This window comes from Taeniopygia guttata, chromosome 5, assembly GCF_048771995.1.
Source record: "Taeniopygia guttata chromosome 5, bTaeGut7.mat, whole genome shotgun sequence".
Taxonomy (NCBI): domain Eukaryota; kingdom Metazoa; phylum Chordata; class Aves; order Passeriformes; family Estrildidae; genus Taeniopygia; species Taeniopygia guttata.
In genome coordinates this window covers 44,535,551-44,548,712 of record NC_133030.1, presented here as the reverse complement: position 1 = coordinate 44,548,712, position 13,162 = coordinate 44,535,551, and the positions used below count along the sequence as shown (strand labels likewise).

Sequence of the window (13,162 nt, the reverse complement as noted above, 5' to 3'; positions counted from 1 at the left end):
TGTGTACACATACGTATTCTCACCTATGCAAATGTGAGCAAAAACAATGTAGAAAATCACAGGCAACACCTGAAATTTATTCTTCATTTTATCCTAAGTTGAATTTGTTTGTAAATGAAACCTGTGGAAAACACTGCTCAAAAGACCTATGGATTCCACCTAGGGGGAAAAAAGGTGACGTCATCCCCAGTTGAAAATGAAAGGGTTGTGAAATACTCATTTGGCTGACCTCCAGATACCTGTAAAAAGTAAAAAAACTTTGCAGATAGCTTGGGAACTTTGAATATGTCAAAACTCCACAATACTACTGTGAACAGAAGTTCTGCACAACTTGCTAAACGACTGAGTATTGGCAATTTTGCATGATGACAAGAATCAGACTACACTGCCCAGTAGGACAAGGAACATTCACTACCATAGTTGGGGTTAACTGGAAAGAAGTGAACACTCAGACCATCTACAATTGACTCCTGGCCAAAGATGAATCCAGAATCCCATAAACATTATTGAAAGAGCTTCACACTTCAAAGGGAGCAAATAAGAAAGGGCATACTAAGTCAATGTCCTAGGTGTGCTTTTATCTGAGATAACTGAAACCTATATTACAGAGAACTATGCAACTGACATGGTGGAAGTGGTATGAGATAGGCTGCAGAACTCGAGTTTAATTTTTATCCCTGCAAAGGAAAGAAAGAATGTTCATTGGACTAACAGAAGAATGCAAACATGAACACGATTCTGTAATTTGGTGGCTAGACACTCCTGTGGGATGGGGTATACTTATATCACAGAATATTTTCACCCTTAAAGCTCTGTAATTTCCCTAAAGTCTTTTGGAAATAAAAACACAGCAAGATCCAGGGCTTTGGGAAGAACATTTTATTGCTAAGCATATCTTTAAACAAAATGCAACTAAGAAAAGAAAAAGAATCAAAAAGAAGAAGAAAAAGAAAGGAAATAAAAGCAATACCATCACGATAACTCAAATAAAAATTCTCCAGGTTGTCCATAAAGCAACAGGGATATGGTAGTAGCCCACATACAGAAATGCACATGTTCCCAAAAACTGTCCAGTAGAAACTTACACAAAAAAGGAAAGTGTAAATATTTTTCCTTTAACTTAAAAAAGGAAAGCAAAAAGGAAAGGAAGGAAGAAAGAAAGCAGAAAATCATTTCACAAGACTCCAAGACTCCAAGAACAGCAATCTTTTACAGACATCAAGATATAATCAATTTTTATATAGTTTCGGCCAGTTAAGTCATCTAAAATCGTGCTTTCATACCTTTTTAAAACCTGTCTTTTTTTCTTTTTAGTATAAAAAAATAAAAAAGAAAAAAGCTCAATCTCACACACGCACACACGCACCACACACACGCACACATACACGCACTGAAAATATTTGTTAACATGAAAACGCCTTCTCTAAGTGTTTGAGAAGACTGTTTTTCTGAATTTAAGTTCCCATGTGCGTGTGTGTATCTGATGAAACTTCTTCAAAGTCAAATATTCATGCGACTTATAAACACCAGCAAGAGTAGATTTCTAAACCTAAACAGCTGATTAGTTTTCATCCGCATACAGCAAAAGTTTTCATTCCTGATATCCCAGGGTTCTCAACCTGTCTTGGTTTCTGTTGTTCCCACTCTTTCTCTCCCTCATCTACTTTTTTGCACATGATAGGCATGGCCGTAAACCACCTCACTATTGTTCTGTACAGTAAGATAATCCTTTTCACAATAAGTGGGAAAATGTAGAAACCAAACAACCAAATTAAATAAGTTAAATAAAACATAAGACATTCCCAATTTAACCATAAAACAGTATATACACCATTAGGGTATCCATATAGAAATTATACTAGCAAAAAAATAGTAGTAAAATATGTAAACAAAATTTCAGGTTTTTTTGACACAGGTTACTGTGACAAAGCTAAAACACACGCTCCCTTCACATTTTAAGGTTTGCTTTTGTTGTCTGTTTCTTTTTACTCTGTTCTTCAAGAACATTCTCATTCTGCATTAAGACCATAACAGAACTTCTTTTCCAGCCGTCCCATCAAACATACCATGATAAATATATCTGTGTGTATATATATATATTAAATTATTAAATTAATTTTTCTTTATTTTTTTTTGTGTCACAGCAGCTTTATTTATTTTCTTTTATATAAAAGAGAAGGAAAAGGGAGAATAGAGCAAATGGAAAGACAGAGATGATCTGAAATGTCAAGCTACAAAATTAAAGTATTACATATGAAAAACAGTTATATGTCATAAAAACTGTGTAATTTGCATTCTTTTACAAGTGTTTAGCTTTTCTGATGTTCATTGGTCTTGTCACAAGTTGAACTCCAGTGGTGTCTTTCTGATCACTTTATTAAACTGATTTATTATTATTTTTTGCATGCATTGCAATGTCACAGAACCAGATCCCAGAGGAAGGCTCCTTTATTTTTGCACAGTATATTCAGTTCAGGACAGTTAATAACTTTTAAGCATTCTTTTTTGAATCTCTGAATCCAGTTAACCATACTTTGGTTGTCAAATGCATACTGAGTGCTATAATCAAATAAAGCCAATGACTGATCAGAACAGACCCAAACCCATCTGCTCTTCAGTTCAATTGCAAATACTGGAGCCAGATCCAAGAGAACCAGCTTTCCATGATAATTTTCCTCAGCACCACTCATCAGACACTTTTACTGCATTGTTAGCAAACAACTTACTACAAGATGACGGCTTCTAGAGACAATACAACCAGATATGCAGAGTAAACACCATGGGTAGCTTTTGAGTTCATATATGGTAATAGTCTGTCTTTATTTATTATGGATTTTTTTTCCGAGATTTCTTCTCATGTCCTGGGTCACCCCCTACATCATTCCACTCCACTCTTCCCTCCCTCACCCAAAGCAACCAAAGAAACCAAACAAAAAGCAACCCAAGAAACAAAACAAAATCAAACAAAAAAACCAACGATCTCCAAACTCATTTATTCCCCTCCTCCAATCTCGAAAAATTATGTGTATGCTGGACACGGCCAGATCAGTTTGTTCAATATTTCTTTGTTGTTTAATAATGTTTTTTTTTTTCTTTTTCCTTCTTTTTTTTTTTTTTTTTTTTTTTTAATAAGTAAACTGAAAAATTATTGATACAGTCAGGGATCACGAACATTGTTAAAGACTCACTTGGAGATATGAAACAAGTAAGCCATTAAGTCTTCTACCTTTGCAGAAAGTTCAGCGGAGGAGGAGATTTGGAGATGTCCAAGTTCACTAACAGAGCAGAGCTGTGCGCGCCATCTCCAGAACGCTAAGTGTGCTTTATAATACATTAGGGCAAAGTTTGCTGACTCCAAGTGATGACTTAGACATTAACAGTCACTGCTGAAATTTTTTCCCAATATTTTTTCCCACAAATGATATCTCCCAATCATCTCGTTCGCTGCAATGGTTCTGATATCTCAGTTAAATCTCATTAAGTATTTCTATATTTATATATAAATAATTATTCTTTTTTACACATAATACTCTTTGTCCTTGTTTTTCTGCTTCTTGTGGCCGCTCTTTGAGCTCTGCTGCTTCTCCTTCACGAGCGTGCCGTTGCTCTGGGCTGAGTTGCTGATGTAGTTCCGCGTCTCGTCCACCTGATAGGACCCCTCGTCCCTGTTCCTGTACTTGTACATGGCGTACAGGAGGATGAGGATGCAGAGGGCGGCAGCAGCCACAATGCCGACGACCATCCCCGTTGTGCTGCTCGACTCACGGACCACCTCTGAGGCCCCCGGAACCCGTCTGATTCCCGGCTCCGTGGGGTTTGCTGTGGGCACATTACGGAACATGGGGGAAGTGATTAGCGGGCTCTTCAGCTTTGTGCTGTCTAGCTCATAGGCAGTGGGCAACGGAAGCAAGACTATGTCAGGCTGGGGTTTGAGCTCACGGTTATTCATTTTGCCGGCTGGCAATTTGGGAATCATCACAGTCGAGGACGAAGCTGTGGAGCGGATCAGCTCAGGGGACAAAGACGTGGTAGTAGTCCTACCAGTTTCGGAGACTTTGTTAGGTCTAAAGTCCTTGGATTCCCACTTGGGTGCGTGTGCTTTGTAGCCACCTTCGAAGATTGAAGTGGAAAGACTCTTATCTGTTACCAAGGAGAAGGTGGTGTAAAAATCTTCATCATCAGTAGGGGGTAGGTTAGAGTCAAAGGTTTCCCCTGAGCCATACCCAGATATCACCAAGCCATCATCATCACAACCATCGCTGCCTTGGTCCGACAAGCAAGGTAACCCCGCCTCAGAGGTCATGGACAGGGAATCTTTGGTGGTCTCAATAATGGTGAGGAGGGGGCGAAAGGTAGGGGGAAGTGTAATGAAAGGTGCACGAGTAGCAATAGGAGGGATATCTAAAGGGTCTTCTACAAGTAGAGGGATAACTAATTCACCTCCTGGGATGGAAAAGAGAAAAAAAAGAAGATTAGTACATTTTAATGATACAATGCACCATTTTCAGTTCACTTGAGGGTGAGAGAGGATCTGGGTTTTATGAAAAGGTCTGGGCTTTCTCTCTCTAGCTACACTACTAACAAACTTTCCTGGGGCTGTCTTTCAGTGTTCCCTCCCACCCTGCTCGGACATTGGTAAAGTGCATGTTCCATTTCCTACCTATGCTAGGTATCTACAATGAAATACCCAGAATTTTTACAGACCCACATTTTTTTGATTTTTGGAGATACTCTCAAGTGACTCTGTAGTCATCAATTTTTGGAAGTGATCTTTTTCAAGCATTTGGTTAGAAAACTATTTAAATTAATTACTTTAGACTGCCATAGACCAGTGTTCTCCTAGGTATATTTTCTACCACTCATCTTGCCAGTTTTTCCTCTTCTGATTATTTTCACTTAAAATAACAATGGTATTTCTTCTCTGCCATTCTAATATGCTCACCCTCTGCAGCAGTATATAAGTCCATTCCCTAAGGCATTTTCCATTCATCCATTTCTTCCTGATTATTGTCTGGCTTTTAAATTGTGTGAAGGTTCATGAAAGTGAGGGATGGCATAAGAACCAATTACTTACTGGGTCCATGAAGGTACAGAGCTCTACTCAATGTTTATCTCTTTTTAATCTTTAGCATTCTGTTTGACACTAAGAATGTCCTGTTACCTTGCATCTTTTGAGGCTACTAGTGCCATGCTATCTTCATCTTCCATTCTTCTTGATATTCATTTACTACAATTTGATGAAAAATTAAGAACAGTTTTATTGTGATTGACAAAAAAAAAAACTGAATAAGGACTTTGATGAACCAAGTTAACACTTGAGCCCAGGACTGTACTGCAGAAGTTGTCTTCACACCTACTGTTACTTCTTGACAGGCAGACAGTTGCAAACAGTTCTACTGATTTCTAACATGATGGTTATCTCTCTACAGAGGGCTGAAAACAAGGTGGACTTATGGTCTCCTCTTCAAGCAGAATAATAAAGCTATAGATGTAACATTTGTACCTTACAACAATATAAGATGCAAATGAAACAAGAAAATCAGTGTATCATTTCTATGATTTGGATTCTGAGCAGCAATATTGCTACTTTTAGGGTAATCTTGTGTTGTCTCTATATTATAATGTGACTTCACATCTACTTTTGAGTCTATGGTAGTTAACACTCCACTTATATTGTGGACTAAAAAATAAAAGGCGTGGAATATGATTAATTTATATAATTCCTCTACCTCTGGTTATAGAGTCTTCCGTTGACATACAGGTCATCAACATTTTTTTTAGAGTGAACTATATTGGTTTTGGAAGTTTGTGTATAAATTTTCCTTTGGGTAATTTTTCTTTGCCTAGCCTCTTAAGTAAGCAGCTTAAAATATAAATTGAATTATTCAACTGACATAATAGAATCACCTAGATCTGTTCAAAGGAATGCAACTCAGTAGGAAGTATTCATAATACATAGGAAATATTAATTTATACTCACCATTGCTTAAGGAGGATGTACAAAAGGAATTGTTGTTTCTAAATAAATAATTCTGGATTTTAGTTATGTATTAATAAGTGCTAATGAACAGTTTGGTATTGCTACAATGCTGAATTCATCAGAGTAAAAAATTCTACTCTCTCATATCTACCCTATATATTACATGCACTTGTTTCCCATTGAATTTTGCCAGTAATGCCCATGGAATGTTTATAAGGAATATTGTCTAAAATCAAAATACCTTCTAAATGTATTTGGAGAGCAGTATATTTGAAAAATTACGCATGGGAGATAGAAATATACTGGAAAAGATACTTAACAGTTTGATTAAATCTGGATAGCTGAAATAGCAATATGGCTTCTTCTTTTCCTTAATGGGAAACTAAGTGGTGACACAGTTTAATCAATTGAAACAGTCGGAATTCTCTCAGAGGAACCAGGGTAGAAATTATGCCAAAATAAGAAATGTGGTACTTTGCATACTTTCATGCAAAGCTAGTTTTAAGTTAAGATACAAAGGAACAATTTGAACACGTTGTTTAGTTTTCTGAGCTTCCTCAGTATGTTCATATATCTCTTTTTTTACTGCAGAGAGACTGAGGAAATAAGTATCAATGTCTCCAAACTACATGCTTTCAAAAAAATTATGTAAAAAAGCCTACAGTGTAGTTTGCCAAATGGCTACACTGCATTTTGTGCTCACGCATCTGAGCTGTTTTCTGAGCAATGTAGAAACTAGAGCATATAACATGATTTATAATGTCCAGAAGGCCTATCCATGGCTTGAGTAGAGCATCTATAATCTATGCAAACAGGTGGTCTCAGGATGAACTTGGAGTATGCCTTGGGGGGGAAAGATCATCTGTGAGCCTGGTAAAAAAAAATGAATAAAAATTACAGAATTTAAGTGAGGATTTCAACAAATTGCTTGAGTCTGGAATTTAAGTTCCAGATAGTCAGGGATAGATAGTGCTCCTTTAAACAGTTTTTTAAGGTCAGTGTTTTACTGTTAATTGCAATACTCATCTGTGATTTTCATTCATCATCTGTGGCACTCAAATGGAAAAAAAAATTGTCAGCTTTTAATTGCTCATGTGGAACCCTGAAGTGGCTTTGTTCTTAAAAGCTATTATACTGGCCTACAGCATCAATATGTAGTTGATCTGCCACCCATTGGAGCAATATTTTGGGTAGCATTTGTCCAAAAATAAGTTATTTTGGTTCTCTTAATGATTAATTTTCTGGAAGGAATCAGGCATTTCTTACATTTAATATGTATTTACTTCTCGCCCCAGTAACCCTTGCATTTAAAACCAGGTCATAGTTATATAGTTTTTGTTGCTATTGAGGACTTGAGATAATGATCAAGACTACTGGAACTATAAAAATGATCACAGCCCTCTTGAAATATTAAATAAAGTTGATAGACTTGCTATGATAAGTGGGGCTTTACATAAGTGATGGAGAAAATAATGGAGCTTTTCAATGCCAGCAAGTCTGTTGGATGGAAGGCAATAAGACAGAGTCAGGACTAAATTTTACAAAGCTTTCACCTCTCAGTGTATGTGAGGAGAGAAATTACTTTCATACTAGGATTCAATTATTTAATTTTGATTCACTTATTTAAACTTATCACTAGTTTTTATTCCAATTGTCCAATGATCCACACTATGGTTACTTGCACACTCAAGAAACAGAGACCGTTTAAGGTCCTTCCTTAGGAGTCACCAAGGAGTTAATTTGTTGCATTTACCTTTGTGGGGTACCAGGTAGATGCAAAGATGGTAATAATGTTTTGATTTTTAATTTTTTAAATTATCCGTAATAGAAGAAACTGAGGCCAATAAAGGCTGTGTGACAGTAAATCAGAAAAAGCACTCTAGGTATCAAATCTGGCTTCTCTGTTATTGCACTGTTAGGCATCTATGCAAAACTCACAGCAAACTTGAAGGTGTAGGTCTAACAGGATGCAAGCACAACAAATACTTCTTGGGGTATGTGATTTATAGGGGAATAAAAACATCCTTAAAAATGGCATGATAAAAATGCCACTCAGCCTAAGAGAAATGTGTTATTTAAGGATAGCAGGGAATGTAAATCCTGAAAAGTTCCCAGGAAAGTGTGAGAAATATGAACACCAATATTGATAGAGCAAGTGCAAACTTTCATATCATACCTGCAAGCAACTCTATAAGTGGTACTACATTTCTACAGGTAAGAGACATGAGAGGGAGTCTGGTGACCAGCAGATTGTGAGTCTGTGTGTAGGGGGAGTCATCTTTCACAGAAAAATGGCTGAGGGTGCAGGAAGCTGCCTGGAGCTAGTGGTCCTTTGATGGTGGAATAGTGGTGGCTCTTGCCCAGGCCCCACATCAGTTTAAATGTAAACACTGAAAGATTTTAAAAGCTAAACAGTCACTTGCTTGTCAAGAATATCTCATGCAGGATTTGGATCCTGAATGGTTTGCTGTAGAAGGCAAATATTTTATAGATTTAGGCCTCTAGAAAGAGCTAGAGGAGCTCCTGAAAAACCTTACATGATAATTTCAAAGGGAACTTTGTTTGAGAGAGCTTTTATGTTTGTTCAATTTTTTTTTTTATCCTCACAATGTCTACCCATTTTTCAATTGCAAAATTAATGCTTTGCTGCCTTGAATAAAACTTCAGCTTCAATTTCCAAATTGCTCTGTGCTATTAAAAAAAAAAAAAAAAGAAAACCCAGTTTGGGCCATGGCTTTCAAACAAATATTCTTGTAAGACTTAAATTATTCTTGTAAATTATATAGGCTGTTTCCTGGTAGTTATAAGGTTTCTTTTCCCTTATTTTTTCTGTTGGCTGTTAAGCACCTTTAAAAGTGTTCACTGGTATGCTTTGAGTTCAGGGTTACTTTAGCAATCCAAAGATTTCACAAGGATTTTCCAGATTTATTTTTCACCTACTTTGTGCTTTCTCCCCTAAGGAGGGAATAGATGTTTCTTGAATAGAAATGTGTGCTTTAAAAAGCTCCTTTTGACAACACAATGCCACAGAACTAAACAAAAGAGATACAAATAAAATTGTTTCCTCTGCAGTGACATAGATGCAAAACTCATCTGCAGTGTAGATAAAAAAAACCAAAAAACCCAATCCCAAAAAACTTAGCACCAAACTGGAAGGAGTTCTGAGAGAACTGAAGTCTGCGAGCTGGGAAATCTTACACCAAACAGCCCAGTGGTTTGCTTGGCCTTCTCATTCCAGAAAGTGCGTATGTATTAATTAAAAATTAGCATTTTAATCTAACACATATACTACTTTAATGGAGTTGTGCTTTTCTTTAAACTACCAAGAGCACTGGGGATATAAAAGGTCTGCTTAAGCCTTAGAGCTGCCCTGCTTTTTGCTTTATGAGAATATTTATAGATATATAATTCATACCTCTAGAGCTGAGTTCTAGTCAGAGTTCTCTGCCACTGGAAAAGACAGAGTGTTTAAAATTTAATAGTAGCCTTATGAACTGTGAGGATGGTGTGGGCAAGCCAGGAACGCAGAGGGGACCAAAAAATTCGATAAATAAAACAGCATGAAAAACTGTAGCAGCTGCTGGTTTTCATCTTTAGAAGCACAACTACTTCAGTGGAGTTTCAAGCATCAAACTGATACAGGACAAAAGGCACACAAAAAGGAAACCTGAAAGATTCATCTTCTGCTGATGATGATAAGGAACACACCTTATAGTCTCTCTTTTCCAGCTGCAACTGTGGAGCTTTAAAACGTCATCCATAAAGGCTACACAATTCATCCATTCCTGCAGGTACTTGAAATTCTGCATCCAAAGTTTGCAATTTTCATTCTATTCTTTTGATGTTCCTCTGAAGTCTGATTCCATTTTTAATATGAAGTACTTGCCAGAGAAATAATTCCTTACCTTTTCCCCTGCTGTATCAACACAATAATTTCTTATTAAAAGACTGAGTTCATAAATTTCAGTCTAATGGTATTTAGTTAATTCTGCTTTGAGTCCTCTGAGGATAAAAAGAGGAAATTATTCAGGATATAGTCTCTGATTCAAAGGAATGATGATGCTAACACAAAACCTAGTATATGAACATTCTCAATATTTTCTACTCTTGCAGTCTGAATTAATTGCAATTGACAGAGAGTAGTAGAGAGAAAAACAAGATTTCCACAATGGAATACTGCAAATCTTTATCTCAGATATCTCCTTTTCATTTCAGAGACTATATGGTCCTCAAAGTCATTTGATAAACCTGGATTTCTGCTGGAGTTGGTTGAAAAGCATTTCCTAAGCCTCTCCCTCCAACTATATTAAAAGACATCAGTAAATGCAGCATTTCCCAACAGATGGCTTATGAGCAACAGGAAGGTACAGAGTTTGAGAGCCCAACAAGTTAATGTTGGGCTGTCTGTTACTGATGGAAATCACTGGTCACCTTTGTGGAATTTTAGTGAAACAGAACCTTCCAGAGAGGTCCTGACATCATATCTAGAAGCAAAATTCTAAAGCAAAACCAAGTATTTTGGTGCCCAGACACTGAGCTTCTCTGAACCAATTGAGGTGTGCCCTCTTCTATCTCCCACCATTATTTTAAACTTTTATGATTACCTGGTGACAGCTTCCTATTCAGTACAATTATTTGTTGTGTTTTCAGTATCAGTTGTCCAAGAGACTTGATGGTTGAACCTAATATACCTGCTGAGCACAGTATTACTATGCAGAAATGGTGAAAACATATGTACTTATAAAGATGTACAGCTTTATCTTACTTTTAGTCACTGTTTTTTGAAGAAACTAATGCAAACCTCTTTTGTAGTAAGGAAATTTTAGAGGTTCAGGATCTGTCTGCATAATTTCTGGATGATGCTATCAAGTCTGATACTAATAGTAATATAGTGGGTGCACTAACCTGGCAAGAGTACACTTGAGAGTATCATTTGGATTGGTCAGACACATAATCAGCAATGAAAATATTCAATAGAAATAAAATAGTTTCATGGGAATAAAGTAGTAATGGTGTAGAGCTGCAGTAGGAAAACCCAGAGAACTACCAAAATGCTAAAGAAGTCCCATAAATTTTGACTTGACATGAAGGCTACACCACCAAGTTAAATACAATTTAAGTAGCATGAAAAGAAGTAACATTACTGGTGATTTGTGTGGAGAAAGGGAAAGAAAGCTTCTAGAGGGGAACTGAGAAAGAACAGAACCAAACTGCTTCAGACTCCTTCACCCCATCCTATGCACAATACAATATGGCAATCGACAATATACAAAGAGCACATAACATAAAGGCAAATACAAACTGATTAAAAAAGAAATAAACTTATATATATTTTCCTAAAGAAAAACCATACACTACAAAATAAAAATGCCACAGCAACAAGGTCAGAGAAAGGAAAAACAGAACAAGTAATTCACTTTATCAGCAAAAGAAAGATAAAAACCTATGAGAACTGAAAAAAAAAATGAAAATCAAAAACATTATTTCCTTTAAAAAAAGGTAACCAAAAATACATAAAAATATTTAGAAAGCATACCACATTGATTTCATAACAGTCAACTTACATCAACAAATTGCCCGCATGTTTTTTGGCATGAAAGGAAAAATTTACAAAAGAAAGTTGTGTAAGAATGCTCTTGGACAAGTAGCATTGCCACATTCTTGTAACTTGCTTTTTTTTGCTGTTGTTTCTTAAAAACTTTTTTAGCAAAATGTTTATTATTTCTTTTTAAATATATTTGTTTTACAACAAAGGGCGATACAGGGAGGCAACAACACATACATCCACACCACATAACATGAAAAGAAAAAAATCTTGCACCTTAACAAATTTGAACTTTTTTTTATGCTGTTTTTGGTTGTGTTTTTTTATCTTATGTAAAGTTGTTAGCATATTGCAGTTGAAAAATCCTGTACAATTTATTGAATTTACTTTTGCTTGTTTGGATATCTACACATATAATTTTTTTTTTTTTTTTTGAAAAGCAAACTTTGTTGCTTTTTTTGCCTTTTTGGTCAATTTGATATATATTTTTTTAAACATTTTCTTTTTTCTATAATTTTTGTGTGTGTGTGTTTTAAGGAATGGATGACTGCACATAAAATTTTAACAATGCTAAAGAAAGGGGTGGTAGAGGGAAACTTATGGGAAGAAAAAATGCTTAGGGTGGATGGAGTGGGAGTGTAAAAATCTATGAGTGTACTACACAGGAGATGAAGATGATGGGAGTGAATGTGTAAGTCAGTTGCCATGTCCATGTAAGGGCGGTACGGAGTGATCTAGCAGCATTAGAGCTTCTGGCTGTAAGGAAGGGATGGGCAATATACAAAAACAAATGAGCATATTCATGCCCATCAACAAAAAGAAAGAACAGAACTCTAACATTGACAATCTCACAAACCCTAAGCTGCAACTTCTTCAACATGCAAGTTACAAAAAAATTAATAATTATAGTATTAATATTTACATTTTCATTAAAGATTCTCAAATTATAAAAACAGTTAAGACTTTTCCCTACTAAAAATAGCAGTAAAAATACACAAACTAATAATAATAATAATAATAATAGTAATAATAATAATAATAATAACCAGAGAGTAAAACAAAAAAAACAAGGAAACTAGTTTTATGCATTGGAATTAGAACAACTTCATCTGTAGCTACCCACAGCCTTCTTGTTCTAAGAATCATCTTTTCTGAAGTCCATCAAATTGACATCCTATTCTCAGTAATTTGAGGCAGTCATTTCTTGAGTACATCAAATGTACTGTTTCAGATGTAAAGACTGTGTTTGCACACCCCGTCCCCACTGTCAAATTAGACTGCTTTTATATTCAGATTCCCTGGAGAATCTCAAAAATACAGCTGTAGGATTCTGCCAGTGAAGTAGTTCCTTATTTAAAGACAGAAATAGAGGGAAAAAATTGCAGAAAACAATTCATAACTCTTTTGTTTTGTTTGTTTTTTTTTTTTCATTAGATTGGAACAAACCAAATCTAAGATAGAAATTCAACCATTGAAAAGAAATACATCAAAATATAACTATGTAGAGATATACTAAAAAAAAAAGCAAAAAATGAAATAGAGAGTTCTCTTTGTTCCCAGGAGGAAGGGAGATATGAACAATTGCTAGATTTTTAAATTTTATTTTTAAAGAAAAAAATTATTCCACACACTTTCAA

General features: G+C 35.8%; 1 protein-coding gene across 42 annotated transcripts in view; it reads right to left on the bottom strand.

The window, feature by feature from the left end:
- Positions 1-864: 864 nt before the first annotated feature.
- NRXN3 (neurexin 3) overlaps positions 865-13,162 on the bottom strand; it is a 958,542-nt gene continuing 946,244 nt past the window's right edge. For 23 of the 42 annotated variants that reach the window (XM_072930751.1, XM_072930750.1, XM_072930755.1 and 20 more), the window contains one exon: positions 865-4,443. In XM_072930751.1, the coding sequence (XP_072786852.1) occupies positions 3,518-4,443 (926 nt within the window). In that variant the 3' untranslated portion in view covers positions 865-3,517. Of the gene's footprint in view, positions 4,444-11,544; positions 12,282-13,162 lie in introns of all 42 variants that reach the window. The other 19 variants (XM_030273187.4, XM_030273188.4, XM_030273192.4 and 16 more) reach the window with 3 other exon arrangements.